Raw genomic sequence first — 26,686 nt, 5'->3', positions numbered from 1 at the left:
ATCAGCTTAAGGAAAACATGTCGAAGATTAGTGTGGAGAACATTTTCCTGATGATGAGCTTTCCTGGAGGTCTCTCTGAAACCTTTTCCTATTGATGTGGAATTATACCTGGGTTGCTCAAAGAATGGTATGGACAGAAATACATTTATAGACTTTTACTTTACGATTAAGAAAAGAGTATATAATTTTGACCACAATAAAAGTAAAGTAAAAATAAAGAAAATAGAGATGCTTTTAAATAACAAATCTGGCCAGGCACGGTGACGCATGCATGTAATCCCAGCATTTTGGGAGGCCGAGGCTGGTGGATCATCTGAGGTCAGGAGTTCAAGACCAGCCTGGCCAACATGGCGAAACTCTGTCTCTACTAAAATTACAAAAATTAGCCAGGCATGGTGGCAGGTGCCTGTAATCCCAGCTTCCTGGGAGGCGGAGGCACGAGAATCTCTTGAACCTGAGAGGTGGGGGCTGCAGTCAGCTGAGATTGTGCCACTGCACTCCACCTTGGGTGACAGAGTAAGGCTCCATCTCAAAATAAATGAATAAATAAAAAATAAATAAATAATAACTCTATTAAAATTCTGAACTTATTTATTGATTTCTTACACTGTATTAACAATATTTAATCTGTAAGCTACTTAACAAATCTATTTCTGGGTAATTCATATTCCTCTCTATAGCCTAAATCTAAAAATGATGTGTAACAATGAATTTGGGAACATCAGAGAAGTATTTATCGATGAAACTATAAATATAGCCAAAAAATGAAGCAAGGACTTAAATATCTTAATCACTTAGTAAACAACAACAAGCTCCCTTAAAGAAAAAGATATTAGTTGGCTGGGTGTCTACATGAAAAGTTCTTAGACATCTGCTTAAGTTTCCACACAGTTAGCTAATATGGCTTGAGCCCCAAAATACTGACTGGAAGAAACAGGTTCTTTGTATTTTTATTCAGAATAGACAGAGTTAAAATAATATTAAGATTTTTCTAAAACTTGTTTATTTGTAATAAGAGCAATAAAACATGTGGGAAAGTTCCATCCTGAATCAATGTTTTATTTAAGAAAGCGCACTTTTTAAAATAGAAATTTTAAAGCACAGTGCTGGAAGGGAGATAGCTGTAAAGCAGTCAGTCAGTAGACATTCCCCCACAGTGATAACACAACCTGACTTAGCCCTACTTAGACTTTGAATAGGTGAACATGAAAGAAAGCTTCAAATTACAGGATGAGTTCATGGAACACCCTCTCAATCTCCTGTTGCACCTTTTCATCCTCCTCAACTCTCTTCTGGAGGAAAGCTGCCATTTCCAATAAGCCAGCTGCTTTCTGCTTTACCTAAAGAAACCGAGTCAGAAACATGTCAGGACATATGGAGCTTCAATTTTAGAGAACATACATCTTTTAATTTTTTAAATGTAAAAATTTAATAGGTCTATCTTTCGAAGAAAGTAATAAAAATTTAAATTTAAATGTCTGAAACTTACATGGGATATTCCATGAACAATTTGAAAAGCACAAATTTGCTTCTTGGTGAAAATTAAGTATGCAAGCAACTATAAATTCTCTTATATCTTATTTTTAAAATATGTTCTCATCACTTTAAGTGAAATTATAGAACTACAGGTACTTTAACAAAAATATGCCAGCCAGATGTACGTGGGCACTAAATTTATGGAATTTGGGTGAGTGGTCAAGAAGCAACAAGAGGAAGGATTGTCTTCCCAAATAAACACGCTCTCAAATTTTTACCCATTGCTACCTTCTAGCAAAATTATAAAGTTGGTTCTGCTGAGCTAAATATAATTCTAATCTATGCAAAATGAGATAACCTACAACAGTGCTGTCCAAGAAAAATATAATGTGAGCCATAAATGTGAGTTACATATATTAATTTTAAATTTTAGAGTAGCCACATTATAAAAAGTGAAATGAAAGAGATGAACTTAATTTTACTAATATATTTTATTTAATTCAATTTACCCAGAATATTATCACTTCAACCTATAATCAATATAAAAATATTAATCAGATGTATTTCTTTTTGTTCATATTAAGTCTTCTAAATCTGTGTATGTTTTCCACTTACAGCACATCTCAATTATGACTGGCAATATTTATTTCAAGTGCATAATAACCACTTGGCGGCTAACGGCCACTATTTTGAACAGCGCCAGTCTACAAGCAACAGGCCTACACTTAGCCTTCAATAGCACCAGGGTTAATACAGTATTTCATTATGTTCTTATTACTATGATCAAATACTACCCTAGCAGGGAAACCTAAATAATGAGCTTTTCTGGTTACACTGACCAATGTAAACTATGAATTTGATATTAGTATACTAAAAATTAAATTAAGTTAAAATAGTATATACTTTCTGTTCATTTTCCACTTTTGCTCGTCTTGTCATGCAGAAACGATTCCAGACCAAAGGGTCCAAGCCTTCTGGCATGCTACTAATATTGTCCAACTCATCCATGGCTTTCATTAACTGGGCAAAGGCATCCTTATTCAACTTGCCAGATCCTGGTCGTTCTCCGAAAGGGACAACATGAGTTGTATCTGAGTGCATTTTCTGTTTGGGAATCCTGGTATTAACAAGAAAAGCCCATCAACATTTCACATTCTCACAAAAACATCAATGTTAAACAATTAGGCCCTTAGCACAGGCATAACATATTTTATGGCTCTTTCCTTTGGCATTTGAGGGCTGGTGGGTGAGTTATTCCACAGATAAAGGCACCCACTTTGCCCTTCCTTCCATACTCTCCAGATTCTCAAATGTGACCTTGGTAGACTATAGATGTCTCCAACTGTTGTTAGCACTGACAGCCAGCCATACCTGTGCTAGGACACGTTTCCTTTCTGTGTACTCTAAGCAGACAAATAAATCAAGCGATTGTCTCATTTTGGCTTCCCAGCATTGGGATTACAGTGGTGAGCCACTGCCTGGCCAACTCTCTTTTTGTCTACATTAATAGATTAGTTTTGTTTCCCTGTGCTTCAGCTGGGAAGGGAAGAAGGGTACAAAGATTTGTGCGAGGCACTCACTATCAAGATGCTTTACAATACACTGTGAGGTTGAAACTATATTATCATCCCCATTCTCTAGCTGAGGAAAGTCAGCCTCTGAGAGAAGCTCATGGTCCAAGATTATAGGTCTGATAGGTGATAGAGTTAGAATTTAAAGTTAATTCTGTTTGACAAGAAAGCTTGTGTTTTTCCCACTGCTGCAGGAGGTCTCACTTCTTTTTTCACAAGGAAAAGGTATGTAATTGGGCTAATTATTGCTTGCTTTTTTAAAAATAGGAAAACCAAGACAAGAGGTATATTCTAGGTTAAATTCCCTAGGTTGCCTGTAAACCTGTCAGAGTTTGTATCTCAAATACAAATTAGCCTACATCTTTGTGACAAACTCCATGATTTCTAAATTACATTTGATTGAAAACTATGAAAATCTGCATTTATAATGGTGGAAATCAGTGAGTGCTACTTTCTTAGAACTCTTTTCAAATGGTTATTTTCAACCATTCATACTGGCATCTTTCAAACTTTGAGCACAAGCACATGAGATAATCTGAGGAAAAGCAATTTATAGCGAAATAAGTTTGGAAAACACTGCTTACTCTGTTTCTTATACTTGGAGATTGAAAGGCCAATAACAAATTCTGCAGTAAAAAAAAAAAAAGCTGCTTAACTTCCTTTTTTTAACCCAGTATTTTCCCCAAACTTATTTAGTCCTGGAAGCCTATTACAAGTAGTTCTGATTTATACATCAAGAAACCTGTGTCTGTTCAAACACAACTTGGAAAAAACTGTTTTTAAATCTGTGTGGCATCTATGACATAAGAGGAACTTCCCTAATGTATAAAGCAGAACCTACAATAGCACCATGCTTACATAGATCCTTAACTATTTTTAAATAATGAAAACAAATTATTATTCTCTACCTTAAAATATAGACATACTCTCAAAAAATACTGAATTATGATCAAAATCCTTAAACATCTCCACCTAAAAGATATCATATTGAATAATTCCATTTTTGGGAGAAAAAAGCTGAAATCTAGTAACACTCTTCTTTCTTTCCTTTTTTTTTTTTAAGACAAGGTTTCACCATGTGGGCCAGGCTGGTCTTGAACTCCCGACCTCAGGTGATCCGCCTGCCTTGGCCTCCAAAGTGCTTGGATTACAAGCATGAGCCACCATGCCTGGCCAACACTCTTCTTTATTTACAAACTTTTTTCTCAGAAACACAATAGTGAAGGAGAAACAAACCTTGGTCGGCGTTTAAAAAGTTTGTAGAGAATGTCCACTTGATGACTGGGAATTTCAGCAAATTCCTTTTTAAAGCTGCGATCCATAACCTAAGAACAAACGTGATTTTGAGGATTGCAACTTGGTTTGGAAACCTTTTATTTGTTAACAATATGCTTCAAAATACAGGTTGTAGCATTTTGGTTTTAAAAATTCATGAAACCTTGATTTATAAAGTTGTCAGATATTAACCATTCTCTGTGCAAAGATTTCTCAAATATTTGTTTTGAATAAGAAGCATCTAAGTGTATTAAAAATATTATTTCATATAAGAGGTCTTAGAAATCATCTAGAAGTTTCCCCAAGAAGTTTCCTAAAATATATTTACCCAAAAAACATGACTGTTACCCTATTATTTTCTTTTCTATTCCATTCTGTCTTCTTTATGCTATTCCATCCTATTCTTTTCCATTATAAAACTGCTGGTCACAGCCTACTAAATTGATTTCATGGCCCAGTAATGGGGTCTGCAACCTAAAGTTTGAAAAGCCTTAAAGCCTAGATGATTGCCCTGTATTTTGTTTAAGAGAAGGCTTAAACCAGAAAAGCTTGTAAAAATTCATTTTACACATGGATTTTCAAAAATATACAATGGCATAGAATGAAGTTCACCCATAACTGAGAATTAAGTGGGAGAAAAATCTTTGAGAAAATTATATTATATCCCCTTTAACCTTCCTCCAATCTAGGCAGCAACAACTCTACTGCACTGTCTAGTGAGTAAGACAATGACTCTCACTTTGTCTTCTGCCAGCAAGTTGTCATAGTGCTCCTTGTACACATCCAGGTCTTCTCTAGATTTCTGGACAGCTTCTGAAGTCTGGCTCTATAACAGCATCAGGAATAGTTGATTGAAACTGGAGACTTTCCAGCAAAAACATAAATATTGGGAATACTAAAAAGAGCAAGAAATTTCCTAGTACAAGAGAAATATGTCCATGAAGTATTCATTATAGATAACATTTATAGAAGAAAATAAACCAACTAGGGACTTTGAAAGAACACCCAATCACTTGTTTCTAAATAGTCAGCTCTGTATGTGAGCATGTGAGTGTCTATGGAGCACACTGCATTCTTGGTAGGTCAGTGTGGAGGATGAAAGTGCACAGGCTTTGGGATCACTTGGACCGGGGTTCTGAGAGACTGAATATACATGTAGACAAGGGCCAGACCATATACAACAGAACTCTGACCCACAACCTCTACAATCACCAGCTGGGAAACTAACAGCCTTTGTAAGGATTGACCTCAAACTTTCAGGGCTTGATTATAACCACCAGCTTCCATAATTTTGTCCCCATTTCCAACCTAGGACCATCCAGAGAAAGCCAAATACCAAACCAATCACACGGGTTGTCTCACTTCTAATTGGTTTGCCTCTAGCTTCCTCATGCCAACAACTTCCAATCATGTTGCACCTGAAGTCCTCCCTTCTTTGCATTATAAAGCTTTCCCACTCCTTTCCTGCCTTTGAGTCTCTGCCAAAAAACTGACAGTGGATGAGACCCTTGCTGTGCCAAGCTCAGAATAAACAGCCTCTGCTCATTTGCATTTGGATGGTCTTCATTTATTCCCACAGTTCATGCTGCTGCTCTATTACACACTAGTGGCTGACTTAGGCATGTTACCCAGACTCTCTGAGATGGTATCCTCATCCGTGAAAGAAATCTAGTATGCTGCAGGGTTGTTATATGTAATGTTGTATCTAGAAGCTGCTTTGCATATGCTGTTTAACAGTCTCTTAGAAAAAAGTTAAGTTCATATGTTATTTATGTTACAAGTCACACATTCATAAATGCTCTTTACTAATACTACTAATAAAAGCTGGTATCTGTTGAAACATATTTACGTGATAAGCAATTGGTATTCATTGTCTTTTTAATGAACCGTATCTATCCATGCTCATATTTAGAGTTTTTCATAATACGACAGTTTTTCATTCTATAGGCGAGCCCATTGCTTACATCTTAGTAAATCTTAGAGTGTCAAATGGTCCAGAGAGAGAAACATTCCCTAAAGAAGAGCCTGTAAACAGCTTAAAAGGTTATAGGCCTTGTCCAAGGTCCCACAGCCAGTGCTTTCAACCATGAAGCTATATGGCCTCATTTTATAAACCTCGCCATATGAAAGCTACACAGTTTTTTTGGCTAAATGACTGCAGATGCAGAATCACATAACTTACACAGATTGGAATGGGTACTTTCATCTGGCCCTGGAGCAAAGTTCCAGACAGGGAGCCAAGGGATGCACATGGTTATGTGGGAATGGTGGAAAGAAGGAAAGAAGGGTCAAGACACATGAGCTCTTGCTCACAAGGAGCATGTCTATCAGAAAATGTTTGTATTCAGATTTCAGACACTATTCTTACCTTCTCCTGCTGCTTCCTTGAAAGGTAGTTGTTCAGGAATTTTTCTCTGGAGCTTAATTCTTCATCCAACAGTAAAGAAAACACAAGATTATTTATTTTCAATTCCTCCTGTAGAAATATTTAAGAAAAAGGTTGGTGGAGATGATCAATACTTCTACCTGAGACAGTATTTTCTATAGACTTGGCATGAATCAAGCAAGTTTATGACATACAGGTAAGAGAAATATTTTAAAGAAAAAGGGAACATAGCTTATTGCAACAACTTTAGTTATTTTACCTTTTTCATCATTTCATTGTTAGGTAAATCACATATACAAAAAATACATAACATGAACATATAATTTAATGGGTTGTTATAAAGGCAAACACCCTTGTTAGCACCACTCATTGCAAGACAGAGAACTTTGACTGCAGATGCTTCTTCCAGGAGTCCTCATCAAAATCTCAACTCCAGTACTAACCACTGTCTTAACTTTTATTATATATTGTGTTTCTTTGTAGTTTTATTACCCAGGGGTGTATACTGCTGTAGTTTAGATATTTGTCCCTTCCAAACCTCATGTTGAAATGTGATCCTCAGTGCTGGAGGTGGGGCCTAATGGGAGGTGTTTGGGTCACTGGGCTGGATCCCTCATGAATAGATCAATGTCCGCCCTCAGGGATGAGTGAGTTTATACTCTATTAGTTCCCCTGAGAGCTGGTTGTTAAAGAGAGCCTGGCACACCCCTGTAGCCTCTCTGGCTTCCTCTCTGGTCATGTGATTTCTGCACACACTAGCTCCCCTTCACCTTCTGCCCTAAATGGAAGCAGCCTGAGGCCCACATAAGATGTCCAATCTTGCACCGTCTAGCCAGCAAAATTATGAGCCAAATAAACCTCTTTTCTTTATAAATTATGCAGCCTCAGATATTATTTATAGCAACACAAAACAGAATAAGACAGAAACCTAGGCAATACAGTATAACTTATTCATAATTTTTTTTCATGTCTTTTAAATCTCTTTTTACTACCTGGATGATGAAATAATCTGTACAACAAACCCCTGTGACATGAGTTTAACTATATAATAAACCTGCACATGTACCTCTGAACTTAAAATAAAGGTTAAAAATAAATAAATCTCTTATAATCTTCATGTTTCATTTCTTTCTTTTCCTCACAATTTATTCATAGTTATCAGCAGTCTCTGTAGTGTTGGACTGTCTGGTTTTAATGCCTGTATATTCATGGTGTAGTTTATTGAAGCTTCATCTTTTTTATTTCTTGAAAAATGGCAGCTGGGTCCAGAGGCCTGATCAAATCTAAGAAGTTTGATCCTTTTAACAAGACTATAGGTGGTATTGTGTTCTTTGATCGGGAGATGTATATAATCTGATTTTCTTTCTGTGATGTCAGCAGCTGTAGATACTCAATGCCCAGGTTCATTAATCCATTGAAAGATGCAAAATAGTGAAAATCTGTTTTTAATTTCCCTTTTCACTTATTAATTGAAATACTTTTATAAAGAGATGCTTCTCATCATCTACTCTGTGGTTTCCCAGTGGTATACTTCAGTTTGTATAGGAAAGGCAGAATAAATACTTGATGCATTGTTCCCTTTATCAGTTTTTAGATAATGAATTTGTTGTCATCCTCTGAAAGTGACTGATTGGCACTTCTCTTTTTAAAATATCACAAGTTCATAAATTTAAACAAATGTGATGGGTTTAATTAATTGCAACTACTAAAGATAACAGTTGTCTCATTTAAGGGAAATATTTTAAATTAGCTCCTGAATTATTTTGATATTACTGAGTAGTCTGATAGTTTCCTCATTATCTTGTATGGCAAGGGGTTCTCAGCATACCTTTAAAAAATAACAACTTTGTTGAGATATAATTCACATACCATACAATGCACCATTTACAGTGTATAATTCAGTATATTTTAGTATATTCACAGAGTTGTGTAACAATCACTACAATCCATTTTAGAACATTTCTTCATTCCCAAAAATCCTTTTTAGCAGTCATTTCCCATCTGCCCCTCTGTTACCTCCCAGAGGCCTCCTCCTCCCCACAAAAAGCAACAACTTTCTAATTTCTGTCTTTATAAGTTTGCCTATTCTAGAAACTATGTGATTCCGCATAAGTGGAATTATATAATATGTGGCCTTTGTTGTCTGGTTTCTTTGACTTAGCAAGTTTTCAAGGTTCATCCATGTTGTACCATATATTAGCACATTCCTTCTTATTGTGGGATAATACTCCCTTGCATAGATACACCATATTTTACTCATCCACTCTCAGCTGTTAAATATTTAGATTGTTTTCACCTTTTGGCTATGACTAATGCTACTGTTAGGCTGGAGCATTCATTTCCAATCTTCCCCCTCACTCCCAGTATATCCATATACCCACTCCCTGCCAGGCCAGTGATTATATTATTCCTACAGCTGGAGATAAAGACAGATTTTTTTTTCACCTGATCTTTTGGGATATGAGGATTACTTTTCATTCAACATATATTATGAACCGAGTCCTTTGCTATTTGCTGGAGATACAGGGATGAACAAGACAGACTTAGTCCCTGCACTCACGGAGTATATAGTCTTGAAAGCATTAAAAATAATCTCACATAAATTACAATTCAGTGGCAATAAATGGTAGAGAGGGGAAAAAAATAAGAGTATGCAATAGGAAGGTATTACCTAGTCCTGAGGAACTGATTTTTGAGCTGGGATCTGAAGGATGAACATAGTTCAGGAAGTAAAGAAGTTGGTAAAGAGTATTACTGGCAGAGTTGGCAGAGGCATGAGGAGGGAGAGTATTGGGTGTGTTCAAGATGCTGAAAGAGGAAGTGTGGCAGGTAAAGGGGAAGGTGCACAAGTAGAAACTGGAGAGGGACCCAGAGTCCAGAACACACAGGATCTCAGTACCTGGTAAGGATATTAATCTTTATCCTAAGAACTATGGAAGGGCCCTGCAAGCTCCTTAAAAGTCACATAAGTAAAGCTTTTATTTACCTGGTTGGTAACCATCTCTGCCTTCACTCTCCTTTCAAAAAGTCTTTTCAAATGTTCATCAAAGGCCTGTGTGCTTTCTTGAATAGAATTTTGAAGTTTCTTCAATTCTGCTTCTAATGACTAAAAGGAAATCAATAGTAAAGTTAACATTTAGGAATATTAAAGACTCCTAGGAAGTGGTGTTTACATTTCACCAAAAGGGAGGGGCAGGTGGAGGGCAGCTCTCGAAAGGTGTTCTGAGCCCTGTACCCTCTTCAACTAGAGATCCTCCACTTAGATTTGTTTAATATACTGTGTGTCAAGATTTTTGCTTAGAAAAGATTACATTGGGAAAAAAAGCTTAAAATTACTGATCATGGCTAATGATACAGGCAGAAGTAGGCCTAAGAAAGCAAATTGCAGCAAATCTTTCCAGAAAATCCTTACTCTTTATATAGGACAGCAATTTCCAGACACACGATTTAGCCCTAAAAAAATTTTATTTTTTCCAAGCACTGGTCATTTTCATGGAATTATTTCTATTTCAAGGAAATAAGAAGTGAATGTACATTTATATGTATTTATATATTTGTACTCTTTTGTTTTCTATATGTTTTGTCTCTCCAAACAGTTCTACAACAAAAGGAAAAAGTTCTCTTGTTCTTTCTTTTTAAAAAATTACACCAGCACATAAGTGAAAAGCTATAAATTTATATTTTTAAAGAGAACAACATCAAAATATGAGGTATAATTCTGATTGCACAACAGGGTGACTATAGTCAACAATCACTTACTGTACATTAAAAAAATACCTAAAGGAGTGTAACTGGATTGTTTGTAACCCAAAGGATAAATGCTTGTGCAGATGGATATCCCATTCTCCATGTTGTGATTATTTCACATTGTATAACTGTATTAAAACATCTCATGTAGCCCACAAATATATACATTTACTTTGTACCCATAAAAATTAAAAATATAGAAAGTAAAAAATGTGTAAAAATATGAGGTACATTGTTATAAATCATTTTTATCTTTAAATTTGTAACTTTTTATTTTGATTTAACTTCAAACTTATAGAAAAGTTGCAAGAATAGTACAAAGAATTCCTATATACCTTTTTCAAAGTCACCAATTGTAGACATTCTACCCTATTTGCTTTATCACTTTATCTCTCTCTCTATTGCCCCACCTATCTACTTTTCTTCCTACACTTTTCTGAACCATTTGAGAATAACTTGCAGACACTTGAAGACAGGTCACTTATTTTGCAGAATGTCACTCAGTTTAGGTTTATCTGATGTTTTCTCAATTGTATACCCAGGTTATACATTTTTAGCAGGAACACTACATAAGTCATGTTATGTCCTTCTCTGTCTACCCCATCAGGAGATACATGATGTTGGTTTGCTTCATCACCAGTGATGTTAACTTGGGTCACTTGGTTAAATACTGTCTGCCACTTTCTCTATTGTAAAGTTCGTTTTTCCATCTGTGCTTTATGAATTTGTGGAAAGATAATTTGAGACTAGGTAAATATCTTGTTTTTCATCACACTTTTATTTACCAGCTTTAGCATCCATTGCTAATTCTTATTCGAATTAATAATTACTATGATGGTAGTAAATAGTTTAAATATACATCAGTTTAAAGAGTTTAAAAAGCCAAGTTCTCTCTATGCCAGATTAATAAGAAAAGAGACTGATTCTGGGAGGATCATGAAGAAAGAGGTTTAGCAAAAATAATAGAGACATATGATGCCAGGAGAAAGACCATCCAAATAAAGCTAACAGTGAGGAGATATGAAAATAAAACAAACAAATATGAAAAAACACATCTCAGGGTCATTTGCTTGTAATAATTTATATCACTATCTCATAGCCATGGAAAAGTCCCATGGACTATGTCCTCCTGGTGGCCCTTTATCAGGTTCACCTGTTCCTAGATAATGAAAACATTAGCATATGGCAAATGGCCACAGACTCAGCTTGCTGAGGCCAGATTGTCTATGTGTCTTAGAAGTACCCTTTTTTAAAAACACTGAGATTCATTCTGGGCCTTTTGAGGGTCTCTGGTCCTGAAAGAATCTTTTTGTAATGTAAAATGGCCCTTTGCCATTTCTTCTTCAAATACCCCAAATTATTCTCATTACAGGTCCTTCTCACATGCTCTTCTGTCTACCTCTGCTTCATTTCCTACTCTTCAACTTCTTCAGTCTTTCTCACTTTTCCAATGCAAGCATAAATGCCATGTTCTCAAGAAAGACTTCCTTGGACCCTGTCTTAAGACTTAGAAGCAAGGCTTGAAACAAGATTCCAGTGCACATGATTTCTGGAGGGAGCACTCTTTAGGGGATGAGGGGAGCAGGGCAGGCAAGGGGCAAGAGCTGAGCAATGATGCCATCTCAGGTGGCTCAGCCTTGGCCTGATTCCCAGGGTTGGGAGAAATGAGAGGGATCCTGCTGAGCTGTCTCACCTTGGGGTGAGAAGGCTGGGCTTTTGTGCCCCCTTCCCCTCAGGCTCTATCAGCCCATTATTGGCTGCCCTGAGTGGCAGCAGTGGTATAAACTTGGGGATGTCTCTGGACAAGGAAGCTCCCTCGATCATCCAAGGGCAACATTCCAGAGAAGATCTCAGGTGTAAGCCTCTATCAGGAGCACTCATAGCAGTGAGGGATGGGCACAGCAACCTGCAAAGGGGACCTGGTGGGTACCAGTGGCTGATCTAAGTCAGTGCCTCTGTGTTCACTTTCATAGATGGCACCCTGAACTTGCCCTTCTAATTTACCACATTCCTGTTAAATAATTATCTTGCGAATGCACAGTTACTATATAACCATCTCCACTCCACATAATGGTCATAGTGAAGGAGGTCAGGGAGGAGAGACCAGGTCTGTCTTGTTCATGCACATCCCTCAGGACCTGCCATTGTGCCAAGCACATAGTGGGCACTCAAGGAGTACATTTGTTAAAGACATGAATGTCATTTTTCTTCAAACATTCCTAGAAAAATCTAATTTTGTCTAAAAATGTCTGTATCAGATACTGAGAAATGAGAAGTAGGGGACATGCAAAGCGAAAAACCAAGTAGGAGGTTTGTATGAACCATGCGGAAATCCATCACACCCAGAATTTCTCCCAGCTCTGAAACAACAAGGACAAAAGAAATGGCCTTCCATTTAAGAAGGTATTGTTTTAGCTGACCAGGCTGGTGAAGGCAAAGGCTGTATGCTTTAATCTATGAATCCCCAGTACTCAGAAAGAAGAGTGCCTGGCACATAACAGTTATCAATAAATTCATTTATTCATTCAAGAAATCTTCCTTAAGTGCTTATTATTGATTGAGTATCGTTCTAAAAACTAAGAATATAATATTGAACAAAAACCAGTCCTCCTCCCTCATATTGTATTTTAGTAAAGAGGACTGACAATAAGTAAACAGGTAAAAATGAAGCCAGACAGGTGGTGATAAGTATTTGGAGAACCATAAAGCAAGGGAAAAGGGACATACGGCAGGATTGAGGAGAAGCAGCGATCTCCAACATAATAGGGAAGAGGTGACAACTGAGTAGAGATCCCAAAGTGATGAGAATGCGAATCATGTAACTAAATGGGGGAAGAGAGCTCCAGGCCAAGGATACAGTGTCCCAAGGACCTGCAGTGAGAATGTGAGCTATGGGTGTTTGAGTCAAGAGTTTGCTGGGTATCTGAGGAACAATAAGGAAATCAGTGGAACTGGAACAGTTATTGAGGGAAAGAATGACAGGAGATGAAATGATATGGGATACAGGGATTGGGGAAGGGGGCAGGGAGCAGGGGGCAGAGGAACTAAGGCAATAAATCCTGGGAAAGCTGACAGTAGTCTGCATTAGGGTGGTAGCTGTAGAGGTGTCAGAAAAGCAGCTACTTTGAAATAAAAAAGAAGGGACTTAAAAGGGCAGAGGTGCAGGGGAGAAAACAGCAACTTGAAAGAGGGAGGTGCCCTGTGGAGACTTGGGAGAAAAGGGAAAGAAGGAAGAGGTGGAAATTAGGGGTCATGCAGAAACAAAAGAAAAAATAATAAAATCAGAGACACAACAGCCTCTTCCCCTTCAAATAAGAACACCGTTGCTTAAAGAAGTCAACTGTGTATCAAACTGGTAATGAATGTTATCCACCCAGAAAGGGGAAAAAAGAATTAGTCAAAGTAATTCTCAACATAATATGTTGGTGTCCTCTTAGTGGGCTATATTCTAAGAACAAAAAAAGTACAAGGAAATCTGAAAATTGCCACAGTATTTGTTTGTTTCTTTGGAGGGACTGATTCTTTATTTCCAAAAAGATACCTGTCAATATTCAGTATCAAAATGGTTGCACTATTGGTTTCTCTTTCTCCCAGTCAGCCCCAAACAGACTGCATCAAAGGAGAGTACATTATAAGCCAATAAGCTTCAGGATGTAAACCTAACAGACCTTACACGAAAACCTTACCAAAAAGCGGGGAGTGGGTAGGGAAAGAATCTTTAAATGATCAGCAAACTGCCAGCCCACAGACTGTAGAGAACTCTCACAGCCAGACAGGGTGGCCGGATGCCACAAACCCAAAGAAGCAAAGTTCTAAAATAATATAAAATGTAAAAGGTTTTGTGCATAACCTGTTCAAAATTTCTCCAGCACCCTGAAACAAAGCACAATGAGATGGCACTTTTAGTGACAGTAGCTCCAAACCCAGAAAAGGGCAAGGAGATGGCATTTATATGGCTAAATTGGTGGCAAAAACATAATCTTATTTCTTTATTTCAAGGAGGCAGGAGAGCCAGTAAGTGGTCCCCTCAACATAAGGAGCACATTGTCCATTCTGTAAGCAGTTGGGAAGGGGAGAGGGATGGGACAAAAATTTGGCCTCAGAGGTCATCTTAATTTTGGTCACTTCTAATGAAAAAAATAAAACAAGTAAAAATAGCATCGTCCAAAGATACCTTAAAGCTGAAAACCTGAACTGCACATTTTTGTTGTTGTTCTTGTTTGGTTAACACCTCCTGGAATCACCTTTCTGTTTTGGCTGATACTTTGCAGAGAACAATGTGGTTTCCCACAGGGGAGTCTTTCCCTGGGCTCCGTTTAGTTCTCAGTAAGGCAGGCCCATACACTTTTCCTTCCTCTATGGAGAGGGCAATGTGCATTAAGCTGAAAAGTCACCTTCCAAAAGTGACAAAGGGATTAGATTGCAGAGATGTAGAAGTATTTGGAATGTTTTACAAACGGTTGCTATAAAACAACAAAAAAGGTAATTACAAAATGTGCACATCACAACCCGCTTTTAAGAACATTATGCATTGTGCTCATGTTCCCTAAAATGTTACCAAAAGGCTCAGCCTCTAGCCAGCTGGAATCTCTGGGAAGAGGCAGAGGCAGTTTGGTGAAAAAAACACAGAGGGTAGATGGGGCAGCATTTTTGATAGAGCTATTTTATATACATTGTAAGACTGAGCAAATCAGTAAGTATATTTATATTTTGGGAACTAGAGTTTTCACTGAAAAAGGAGTCTAAATATTAAATGAAGGAAAGAGAAAAGAACCCTGTGCTGTTGAACTGGAATTGGGTTGGAATTGGAGCTAACTGGATGTGTGTGTGTGTGTGTGTGTGTGTGTGTGTGTGTGTGTGTGTTGAGAGAGAGAGAGAGAGAGAGAGAATGACTCCCAATCCCTACAGCAAAGAGCACATTTAGTGTCCAGATCTTGGTCTCTAAATACCAATTCCAGTAAAAGGAATCCAGGATTCTTTTAAAAAATTTTAGCTGATTCTAGGTGCCTAGAACATCTTGTTGTGTTAGAAATGGAGAAAGTGCTCAAAAACTGATGGGGACAGGTGAAAAGGACACAGATAATAACTTGAAGAAGCTCCAAACAATTAGAACAACAGAAATAATAATGACAGTCATGGATTAAAACACATTAAGTTAGAGTATGCCTCTGTAGGGCAGAGGAAAGCTCCTCTTTCCAGAAGAATACTAACTAATAAATATAGAATAAATGATAAAAACTAGAAAGGCACCATTTTGCAATCACTATAGTAATAATTGATTCAGGCAAGGCTCATCAATGGATGCCAAAAGACAGAATGAACAGAGAGTCAGACTCAAAATGTCACCCCACAGATTAGTTATTACACACAAATGAGAAAGGGAACTTCTAATAAAAAAATTTGGAGAAACCCTCCTTACCTATGATCATACTTAATGTTACCAATAGTGGGACTGACTGAAATCAAGAGCCTCCTGATATGATGCACCAAAGACACAGCATCATCTACTTAGTATGATTGTCAAAAATTTGCACCTAAATCTAATCATGAGAAAACAATAAAATTCAACTGGGGGACATTCCACAAAAAAATTGGTCTCAATTTTTAAAAAATGTCAATGTCATGGAACACCAACACAAAGCCATGAAACTGTTCTGCATTAAAGGAGACTAAAAGAACATTAAAAACTAAGTGCAATTGATTAGATTTTTGGATAAACAGCCACAAAAAGCTATGAAGGACATTACTTGGATAACAGGGTAATCTGAAAATGGACTCAATTAGATAATCACATTAATATTAAGCTTCTTTTGTATGATAATTGTACTGTGGTTATGTAGAAAAAAATTTTTGTTCTTAGAAGGTTTATGCTGTATTATTTAGCAGTATCATGATATTTGTGATTTGTCTATTCAGGAGAAAAAGAGAACAAATGTGGCAATATAAAAAACTGATGTGCACAGGTATATACATAACATATATAATATATATGCTAATGGTATATATATATGGTATATAGATGGTACTATTTATGCAACATTTCTGTACATTTGAATAATTCTAAAATAAAAATTGGTGAAAAATAATCCAATGTTAGGGAAGTGGGGATATAAAAGGAAATAAGACTGGCCATGAGTAGATAATTGTAGAATTATCTGGACAAGGGGGTCATTATACTGCTCTCTCTACTTTTATACATGTTTGACATTTTCCACAATACAAGATTTTTTTTGAGAGAGAGAGAAATTGAAAACCATTAACACAGATTTTTTTGAGTTTTGCTGTAAAGGAGACCAGAGACATTGAGTAGATCCAGGGGAAAGAGAGGTCAAAGGAGTTGGGTTTTTTCCTTTTACTCTTTATTTTGAAATAAATTCACACTGACCTAAATGTCACAAGAACAACAGAAAGAACTCTAGCATTTCCTTCCAGGAAGTATTTTTTTTTAATAAGATGAGAGATGTATGCAATTATAGCATGTGTCTATGCCGATGGGAAAAATCCACAGGGAGGGAAAAATTGACGATGCAGGAAAGATGAAGGTAAATTGATGAGTAAGGACACTGAGTAGGTGAGATGGGATGGTGGCTAGTGCACCAGGGGAGGACCAGGCTTAGGTGGATGCGAGGCCATTTCATCCGTAAGAAGCAGAAAGGCAGCTGCCATGAATTCAAGTGCAGGTCGGGGGTGGATGTGGCAGTAGAGGAGTAAGGGAAATCACTTTTAGTTGTTTCTCTTCTCTTAGTGAAATAGACAATAAGGTGAGAATTAGTTGAGGGCATCAGGTGCTGAAAGTCTGGGAGATGAGCAATGGGTGTAAAATGGTATTCTAGGATCCTGCTACTTAAAGTAGGGTCCCACTGGCCAGCAAACCTTGTTTGGAATGCAAAATCTCAGCATCCTTCCATTTTTCCCAGAACAACAATGAAATTTGAATCTGCATTTTTAACAAATCCCCCAGGTGACACGGACTCACATTCAAGTGTGAGAGTGCTTTGCCAGGGGAGAAATGGAGTAGCACTGTGGAGCAGCTCTAAGGACCCAACTGAGATTAAGGCATTGATTTAGAGTAAACTCGGTCAATAGTTTTTCTTTAGCCACTTCATGGGTGCAGGTGCAGAGAAGGCAGAGTACCATTTAATCAAGGCTGGGGTTTCAGCAGCGAGTATGAAGAAGGTGCAGGAAGTGAGGGTGCAGGCTGTGGACTATCTTACAACACAAAACTGTGAAGTAAATGTAGTTGATAGGTCACCAGCCTTTATTCCTTAGGCAGCTATACTCCCTAACTCTTTAAAATCTTTACTTCTTTCAGCATTACTGATTTTGGCTTTAGGTAAGTACCATTTTAGGTTAAAATACAAGGGACCCTAGAGGGATGCAGTGAATAAAAATGTGGACAGGTTCATAACAGATTCAAAGAAGCTCTTCATGAGATACAGCCACTAGCAAGCTGGCAAGCTGTCCTACCTTGAATGATGGTATGACTTTACTTCCTTCACAGAAGAATAAATATTATCTACTTGGCTGCACACGATCATCTTTTATATCTCTACTGTAATTGTAGGTAATTTTAATGTGACAGTGTTTCCTTCTGATGGACGGAGATAAAAGTAGAAGAACTGCACTGTAAAAACTTTGAATTAGAGTTGTAAATAAGATACTGCATTGATTGTGCCATTCGTTCTTCAAACCCTTTTCTTGAAATGGTGAACAAATCAAGCAAAAGTATTACTGAATTGAAATAAATGTACACAACACAGAGCAATACCTTGTAGTGACTTGAACATGTAATAAGTGTTCATTGAACACCTGTAGAATGAATGAAGAAATGAATTGTAATGACATGGGAAATGTTGAAATCAGTAAAAGCTTTAAAAAAAACTATTGCTATATGTTTCTTTGCTTTAAAATTGTTTTAACTCCTTAAATATATCTCCACCTACTTCTCTAACTATTCTTGAGAACTTAAGCTAAAACACTATCCTTAAGCTATTAAAGATATTGAGAAAATAGAAAACATTTGAAAAGATATTTAAACAGCACTCTGGATACGGTAGGTTATATTAATTCTTTGCTCTTCTGACCTTTCTATACTTATCTCTTTCTTCATTTAACTCCTTTACTTTTTTCTCATAATCTTTGAATTGTTTTCTTTCTTCTTCAGTCCACACAGCATCAGGTTTTGCCATGAAAGCAGGTTGAGGAATCACCTGAAGATATGAAGAAAAGCACATATTTCAGCTCAAACATAAATGTAGTAGTACAGTAAAAGCTCAGAGTTTTTTTTAAAAAGCCCTTTAAAAGGATATAGTCCTTCACATTGGCAAGGACAATGACCTGACACCTTGGGGAAAAGATATTTTAAAATGTTACAACAGTTCTTCTGTGACTTAGGTGAAGGTGAGCAGGGTGGGATATACCTAGACTCTTAGGTGATGAACTCAGAGGGGTGTTTTGGTGTTTTTATAACTATAAGTACCCCTGAGATCCAGGAACAACTATGTCAGGTATCAAAAAAAATGTTTTCTGGTTTATCTGAAGTATTACTGATGAAACAGTATTCCTGCCTTCAGTAGAGACCAAAACCACTATAGTTACTTATTTTTGTTGATTTGTTTGTGTCTTGTCAGATTGGAAGGTAAACCTGCAGTTTGAAATTTATTATCTGCCTAATGTGGTACGGTTTTGGTTTTCTGAGATAGGGTCTTGTTCTGTCTCCCAGGCTGGAGTGCAGTGGTATGATCACAGCTCACTGTAGCCTTGAACTCCTGGCCTCCTGCCTTGAACTTCTGGCCTCCTCACGTAGCTTCCTCAAGTGCTGGGATTACAGGCATAAGCCACCATGCCAGACCCTAGTGTGGTATGTTTATGAGGTACTTTGGAAGTTGTAGAATATTTGTTGCTGTAGAACTTCTAAAACCCAGGTTTACCTAGGACAAAAATGGTAAAATTTAAGTAGCTCTTTCCACCCCATTCCACCATCCACAAGGATGAACAGAAATATCACCATTCTCAAAATGTCTTCCTTCTTGACTTCCAGAACTCCTCCCATCATGTCCATCAGAGCTTGGAGTCTTGTGTTGGTGCCCTGGGAAGGAGGCAGAATCAAAGAGGAATGCTGAGACAGAGACCTGACACTCTGGGTGGCTCCAGAGGCAGCTTTCCCCCCAACATTAGAATGACTGCATTTGGGACTGGGGAAGGTAGACAGTGCCTGGAGGAGAGAAGGGAAGGAGGTCAATTGAGATTCAAGTGACCTCTGACTGTGACAAATAGGTTGATGGGTTTCTATGAGAGCATACAGGTAAAAGACTATTAAACCAAACTAGAAAACAGTATCCCTAAAGCAAAGAGGGCCTTAGGTCCTGTGTAAGTGAAGCTGCATGCCTGTATCAGAAGCCAGTGCTCCGTTTCACGATTCGTGATCAATTCTGCTTTGGCTTTGTGCCATGGCTTAACATGTTTGTTGGTCGTAATCTGAAAGAGAAAATGTCATTTCCTGCTATTATTCTTATAAAATTTAAACTCAACTTTCCTTCCACGTACTAGAGGCTAGAAGATACTAAGGGGATTAAAGTGGCTCTGCAGACTTTGCACCCAATTTTCTATTTTGGAATGAATATGAGGTCTAAAATGAGAGGGAGGGAAAAATAGATCTTTACTTCTGTATTAACTCTCAAAGTATGTGTCCACCACTAAAAAGATTATAACAGGGGACCTGAGAGATTAAGGAGGGGAGGGATGGGGGGCTCAAAGAAGGGCCATCTAAGCCAAAGCCTGAAGGATGGGGGTCCAAAGAGGTCGAGAGCTTGGGGCATTCAAGGGACTGTGAGAATAAAATTGTGACCAGAATGGAGCCAGGTGGGAGAGCAGTTGGGCAAGAAAGGGGGTAGGGGTGGGCAGTTAGGAGGAGGCTTGTGGGCTTTATCCTAAATGAAGTGAGCAACCACTGCAAGGGGCGAGACGGAAGAGAGACATAGTAAGTTTGGCTTGCAGCAAGATCACTCTCCTAAATGTAGGATGGATTAGAGCCCAAGAAGAAGTAGGTAAAAAGTGACTGCCCCAAGCAGGGCTCTATAGAGAACAGCAGAATGAGGTTCTTGCTGTCATCTTGCTTCAGAGTTTTAGGTCACATAGTGAAAGTCTGGTTCAGGAAAAACTTGCTTAAACAAGTACAGCAGAGTGTCCAGGCTAAAAGGATGAACTCTAAAGCATGATGGTTTGGGTCCAAACCCCCAACAATGACATAACTGTGGTCAAACTACTCAAACTCTCTGTGTCTCACTTTCCTCATCTATAAAATGGAAGCAATATCAGTGCCTACCTTATAAGGACTTACAATGATAAATTCGTTTCCATCCACCTAGGGCACCTAGAATGGTGCTCAGCCAGCATCCAGCAGACTGTAAAAATATTTGCTATTACTTCTAAACACCACAACTATCTTTTGCCCCCAGGAGTCAAGTTGGTTTTATGTGAGAAAAGGTTTTTCTTTGGGTATTCTCTAGCATTTTTTTTTTTTTTTTACTTTTTAAAAATAAAATATTGTCATAATTGTTTTCTTTAGGCATTTATTTTTAACTGGATCTATGCCAAAACCTTTAAAGAAGGCTGTTTGGAGAGCCCCTTTCTCTGGGATTCACACTGCCCAAATGACCTAGATCATTACTGGAGCTCCACTGGCCTCATTCCTGCAACGTGACCCAACCACTCTGAGTATAGGCACTGGACCCAAGCTGGGCCATGGAACCCCTTCCCAAATGAAATGGGAACTGGGACTAAGAGATTCTAATTCAGACCAGCTGCTTTCTTGTGTGGAGAAGAGACAAAGCAGAAATTGCTAGAAGAAGTAGAAATGCAGGGTAATGTGAACTAAGAGATGAAGAAAGAGGGCTTCTGGACCTCCCACGAGGCTCTAGTCTTTGGTTTCTGCTTCTTCCTGGGCTCAGTGTCCAAATCTTCCCTGGACTCCATGGGATTCGTAAAATAAATTCTCATTATTGCTGAGGCTACATCGCCTGTTTCTTTTATCTGCAACTGAGAGTGCTACCCAATACAATCGTTTCCCATAGAGGCAAGGTAAACAGATAGGAGCTGGGAAATATCTCCTGAGAAAGAAGGGAAGGGAGAACACAGCTAGCCAGTACCTCCTCATCTCGCACAACAAGCGTTCTCTCTGGCTTCTCACAGTCTTCAAATTCTGGTTGCCAGACTGCTTCTTCCAATTCCAGATCTAAAATAATTTCTCGAACTCGAACATTTCTTTCCTTCACGCGTGCAATTTCAAACTCTTTTTGTTTATATGCAGCATCAAACTCATTATTGAAAGCAGTTTTTACTTTGTAAATGATATCCTGAAATATTAACATGTTACTGAAAACACATCACATATTATATCTTCATTGATCCCGCAATTATACTTTCCCTCCAAAATCATTCCATGAATTATCTTTTAAGAATGTAAAATGAGTCTTTCAGAATACTACTTATATTAATTCCTTGGCTCAATAATCCACAGTGGCATCCAAGTATGGGTAGCATTAAGACAAACACGTAACTGTTAGACCATAATCTACTTCCTGAAATATAAATTGTAACTCCATGTGCAGGTTGACAAATGCTGAAGTGGGTGATGGGTACTTAGAAGCTCATTGGGCTATTCTCTCTACTTTTGTACAAAATCTACTATAAAATATTTAAAAAGCAATATACAGGATTTAAGTTGGCACATGTCTTTTCTTTGGAACCTGGATTGGGGTAGATATGGAAAAGAAGAGATGGCTTTTAGAAGGTATTTACAGAACCTGCCAGAGAATCATCACCACACACAATGCTCTTCCTCTATAAGGACATGTCATTCTCAAGTAGGAAAGAAACGTGCGCTAGCCAGCTGGAGAGACCAATTCCTAAGGTGCCAGTGGGACCAACTAGATTGCTCCCACTCCTGCTGATGGGTCAACCCAAAGTGGCCTTTATGTTGCCATGGGAGTTTAGTCTATATGTCTATCCTACTGAAGATGAAACCATTAAAGCAGGGTGAAAAAATGATCTTAACAGCTAGTACGAGAATTTCTCCTGGGCTGAAATTACCTTCTTGTAGGAAAACACCTTAATAAAGCACCAAGAAGGTGAGGCCCTCAAGGCAGAAGCTGAGCAACAAATGAGGTAACTAAATAGCTCTGAGCATAAATGAACAGAAATTTCAGGGACAAGAGGAGAAAAAGAAAAGGATAGGAAGAGAGAGCTGAGCACATGGCAGGAGACTAGAAATCAAATTGCAGACATGGCTGAAGGGCTTTCAGGAACAGGGATTGCCAGCATTAAATTTCAAACTATCTTCATTGGCACAATCTCAGTCATCGGATTTTCAAAGACCTTCAGTCAGGGCTTTTACATGTACAGATGTATTCTGAGACTGGGAGAAAGTTAAGGAGTAGGAGCTTAGCGTCAGAGGGACCCCACATCTTATCCTTGAACCCCCAAATTTACAGAAATCTTAGAGGAAATTGTCTTTCCCAGGTTAAGCAGATAGATAAGCAATCACATCTTGATCTTACAAGGAGATCCTAATTGACATTTGGGTTTACTGAGAAAATGGAATTCAAGTGTTTTCTTTTCTCTTTCAGCTTACTGAAGATCAAAGCAGAAGAATGGTTTGTGGTGTCAGCTGTTGTGGGATGTTCTTTAGAAAACTTGGTATCACCGTAACCTAGTCCAAATGGTTGAATGCAACTCTTGTACACAAGATATGGCTACGGGACTTGGAAAGTATCTGTATATTCCTCTATTTATTTTTATTTTTATTTATATATTTATTTATTTATTGAGATGGAGTTTCACTCTGTTGCCGGGCTAGAGTGCATTGGCACCATCTCAGCTCACTGCAACCTCCAACTCCCTGGTTCAAGAGATTTTCCTGGCTCAGCCTCCGAGTACCTAGGACTACAGGCATGTGCCACCATGCCCAGCTAAGTTTTGTATTTTTAGTAGAGATGGGGTTTCACCACGTTAGCTGGATGGTCTTGGTCTCTTGACTTCATGATCTGCCTGCCTCGGCCTCCCAAAGTATTGGGATTACAAGTGTGAACCACCATGCCTGCCTCCTGTATGTATTTTTAAATCATTTGATTGGCATTAGTTTTCAATGTGAACCGTTGAAAACCACCTGATGTAGAGTTTCTAGAGATTTTGAGAATAAAATGAAAATTCACCCACTTTCAGTAATATAATTTGGTTGATTTTCTCTTCTCTGGAATGAAGTTCCAATTGGCTTGACAAAAAAGAGGTGTCTACCCCAAAATCAGTACTCAGACTACCAAGCAGGTAATTGGGCAAGTTGCTACATTCTACTTTCTTGTCTTCCTCTTCCTCTTCTTCATCATCCTCTTCATGACACTTTTTAACCAATGTAACTCCAGACTGAGCCTCTACAATTTCCTTCCGTAGCTAAATGTAGAAAAAGATGACACAGAAGTTATGCAATAATAAGAATCCTCTAAAGGGAATTTTTGTGACAACTTAATTATGTCAACAATCATTTTAATTTGCTAAATTGTCTTGCCAACAACTGAATTCAAAGTGATGAACAGATTCCAAAACTGCTGCAGAAGAGATTAAAGCTTCAGAAACTGATAAACGATGGATAAATCAAAGGAATAAAAATTGTCCTTGATGATGTGTAATATTCATATCTTTCTGTCAGTATGACACCTGCTTGTAACTATTTTGAGTCTTTCTTGGTACTTAAGAAATATATCTTCTCTTTATATTTACAAAGAAACTTGTTCACAAAGGACCGGTGGGTGAAGTTTAAGAAGAATTAAGCATGCTTCCATTTTGTTTCAGAAAAAGAGTCAGTGCAAAGTTCTAGCCAAAACAAAACTACACTGAAGGGCAGTGTTTTTTTAGTGGTTTGGCAGAGATTATAGCTTAAAAAGTTGGGATTTAGGAAAACCATAATTCTGTCAAAACAAATTCTACTTCATTCTTGATCAGTTATCTTAAAACACAATCCCTAGTGACAAGGGAAGATAAAAAAGGATATGTGTGCATGAAGACAACCTCTGTGCGGATAAGAGCAAAATCCCAAATCTCAGTTTTTAAAGGTATATCCTTATATTTGAGGGCTAGCCAGTATTGTGTAGGATACAGGCTCTTTGATTTATTTTGGGGATATAGGCTCCCTATATTCATTAGAATATATTCTATAAATTAACAAGAAATAAAAATATAAATACATATAATACCTAAACTTAAATTATATCCCAACTCAAATCTGAACAAAGGAGACTCTAAAATAAAGCACATCACTTATATAAATACATATATATTTAAAATTGTACTTTTAGACACTCTGCTTCAGTCTTCTTTTGCTGTAAAACTCTTTCCAATTCTTTCAGCTCTTCAGCTGTGCGTGCTTTCATTGGGAAGTTTTCAACCACACAGGGGATATGAAAACACTTGGAGAAAAAAAAACACAAGATGAAATAAATCCATTTGTAGTATAATTGTGTGTATCTGGTGTTAAGCAAGGGATGTTTTCTGTAATTAAAATTAACCCATAGGTTATCATGCATGTGTAAAATTGGCAATGAAAACATTAAAAAAAAAAAAACAATGTATTCCCTAAGTATTGGTATATTATATAAAATACTGGGCTTTTGTGAAGGATTTATTTCTAGGTCAGTAGTTCTCAACTAGGAGCATTTTTACCCACTCCTTCCCTCTCTGTCATTTTCCCCCAAGACATTTGCCAATGTCTGGCAACATTTTTTTATTGTCATTACTGGAGGTGAACAATGCTATTGTCTCCAGATAGAGGCTAGGGGTGTTGCTAAACATCTTACAGTGCATAGAACAGCTCCCACAACAAGGAATGATCCAGCCTAAAATATATGACTCATGAGAATGCTGTTTTAGAGCAATACTTGATTACATAAAATGTAGGGTGGCTGTATACTTCATTGTCTGTACTGGGAGCATATTTAAAAGTGAAAAGGGTGCTGAAAATGGTTACTCTGGGATCACAGACATTACCTGAGACTTTTGGTCATCCTGTACAAAGAGAGAAATTGTATCGGGGAGAATCTCAGTGAAAAACAGCTCCTTAGAAAATATGAAGGCAGGCACAGGCGAAACATGAACCAGATTTTGTCTACCTTTCAATATGTGTAAAATGTGAGTGAGCAGATGGCTAGTAAGACCCAGATGCAGGGGATATCTGAGAGGAAAGGAGGAAAGAAATACTAAGACAGATCTCCAGAAATGCTGGCTGGGAAGCACATGGGGACTGAGCACAGAGGGAAGAAACCAAGAGACCGGGACACATCCAGGTGAAATTCAGTATAGGAAGGGGCAAGCCATGCTCTCAGTGCTTTGCTAAGCTATGAATTTTCTTAAATTTATTTGTAAAACTTTCCTGAGCTTTCGATGACAAATCTCATCAGGTTTTGTACCTAGGATTCTGTTACCTTAAGAGCACGACCTTTTACAGCCATTGAATTCCAACATTCTTCTTTGATAAGTTCAGCCAAATAGTTCTTGGCTAGGTTATGCATCTCTACATCCTTTTTCATCTTGAAGAACACAGATAAAGGGAAAAGATAAAAATCAAAGTGTGGCCTCAGAAACAATAATCTCTACTCTAAGTTCACTAAGTATTCATTAGCTGCACCTTCAGTGGTAGAGTTTGGTTGTCTTTTTCCAACACTTTGAGCCACCCTGCACTGAGATGTACTTCTGGGAAACACATCTCTGCCTTTAAGAATGTCTCCTGAAGTTTGTCTGTAGGCTTGATTTCCCTTCCTTGAGGACATACAGTACCTCTAAGGTTGGTCAGTCACACACATGAGTGAAGTGGGGTGTGAGGATGGATGCACTGTGGTGGTGAGCTGCATGGCCAATGTGTACAAACTCCGCTGGTTGGAACAGCAGGGAAGCAAAACCACTGAGCGAAGTCTTCCTGTTTTATTAGAGAGGATTGGAATTCATATTTTTATGTGAAACTGCTGGATATCTAAACGTTGGCTTAAATCTCACCAACACACATTTGAAGTGCCAGTTTGTGACCTCTGTCTGGGAGTCTTTACTGTACTTAATTCTTCTATTATTTATGTCCACAATAAAAAGAACCCTCTACTTACTACTCTTGGAGATCATACAATTTGCATTTTTCCACTTAAAACATGTTACTTCAGTTAGTTTTACTTGCTTAAGTAATCCCATTGCTTAT

The 26,686-nt window shown here is 37.9% G+C and overlaps 1 protein-coding gene across 4 annotated transcripts in view; it reads right to left on the bottom strand.

Moving 5' to 3' along the window:
* The window catches only part of CFAP43 (cilia and flagella associated protein 43), a 95,605-nt gene that overhangs the window by 10,506 nt on the left and 58,413 nt on the right, over positions 1-26,686 (bottom strand). For 3 of the 4 annotated variants that reach the window (XM_064373896.1, XM_064373898.1, XM_064373899.1), the window contains 13 exons: positions 25,926-26,030; positions 24,798-24,914; positions 23,671-23,901; positions 21,603-21,809; positions 19,843-19,932; positions 19,463-19,543; positions 18,540-18,665; positions 9,695-9,814; positions 6,691-6,798; positions 5,062-5,148; positions 4,284-4,372; positions 2,380-2,593; positions 1,228-1,340 (listed from right to left, as the gene is read on the bottom strand). In XM_064373896.1, the coding sequence (XP_064229966.1) occupies positions 1,228-1,340; positions 2,380-2,593; positions 4,284-4,372; positions 5,062-5,148; positions 6,691-6,798; positions 9,695-9,814; positions 18,540-18,665; positions 19,463-19,543; positions 19,843-19,932; positions 21,603-21,809; positions 23,671-23,901; positions 24,798-24,914; positions 25,926-26,030 (1,688 nt within the window). The remainder of the gene's footprint in view (positions 1-1,227; positions 1,341-2,379; positions 2,594-4,283; positions 4,373-5,061; positions 5,149-6,690; positions 6,799-9,694; positions 9,815-18,539; positions 18,666-19,462; positions 19,544-19,842; positions 19,933-21,602; positions 21,810-23,670; positions 23,902-24,797; positions 24,915-25,925; positions 26,031-26,686) is intronic. The other variant, XM_064373897.1, reaches the window with a different exon arrangement.

The sequence above is a fragment of the Aotus nancymaae genome, unplaced genomic scaffold (assembly GCF_030222135.1).
Source record: "Aotus nancymaae isolate 86718 unplaced genomic scaffold, 86718_ANA_hifiasm-v0.15.2.pri h1tg000010l, whole genome shotgun sequence".
In the NCBI taxonomy this organism is placed as follows: Eukaryota; Metazoa; Chordata; class Mammalia; order Primates; family Aotidae; genus Aotus; species Aotus nancymaae.
This window is presented reverse-complemented; position numbering and strand designations above follow the sequence as displayed.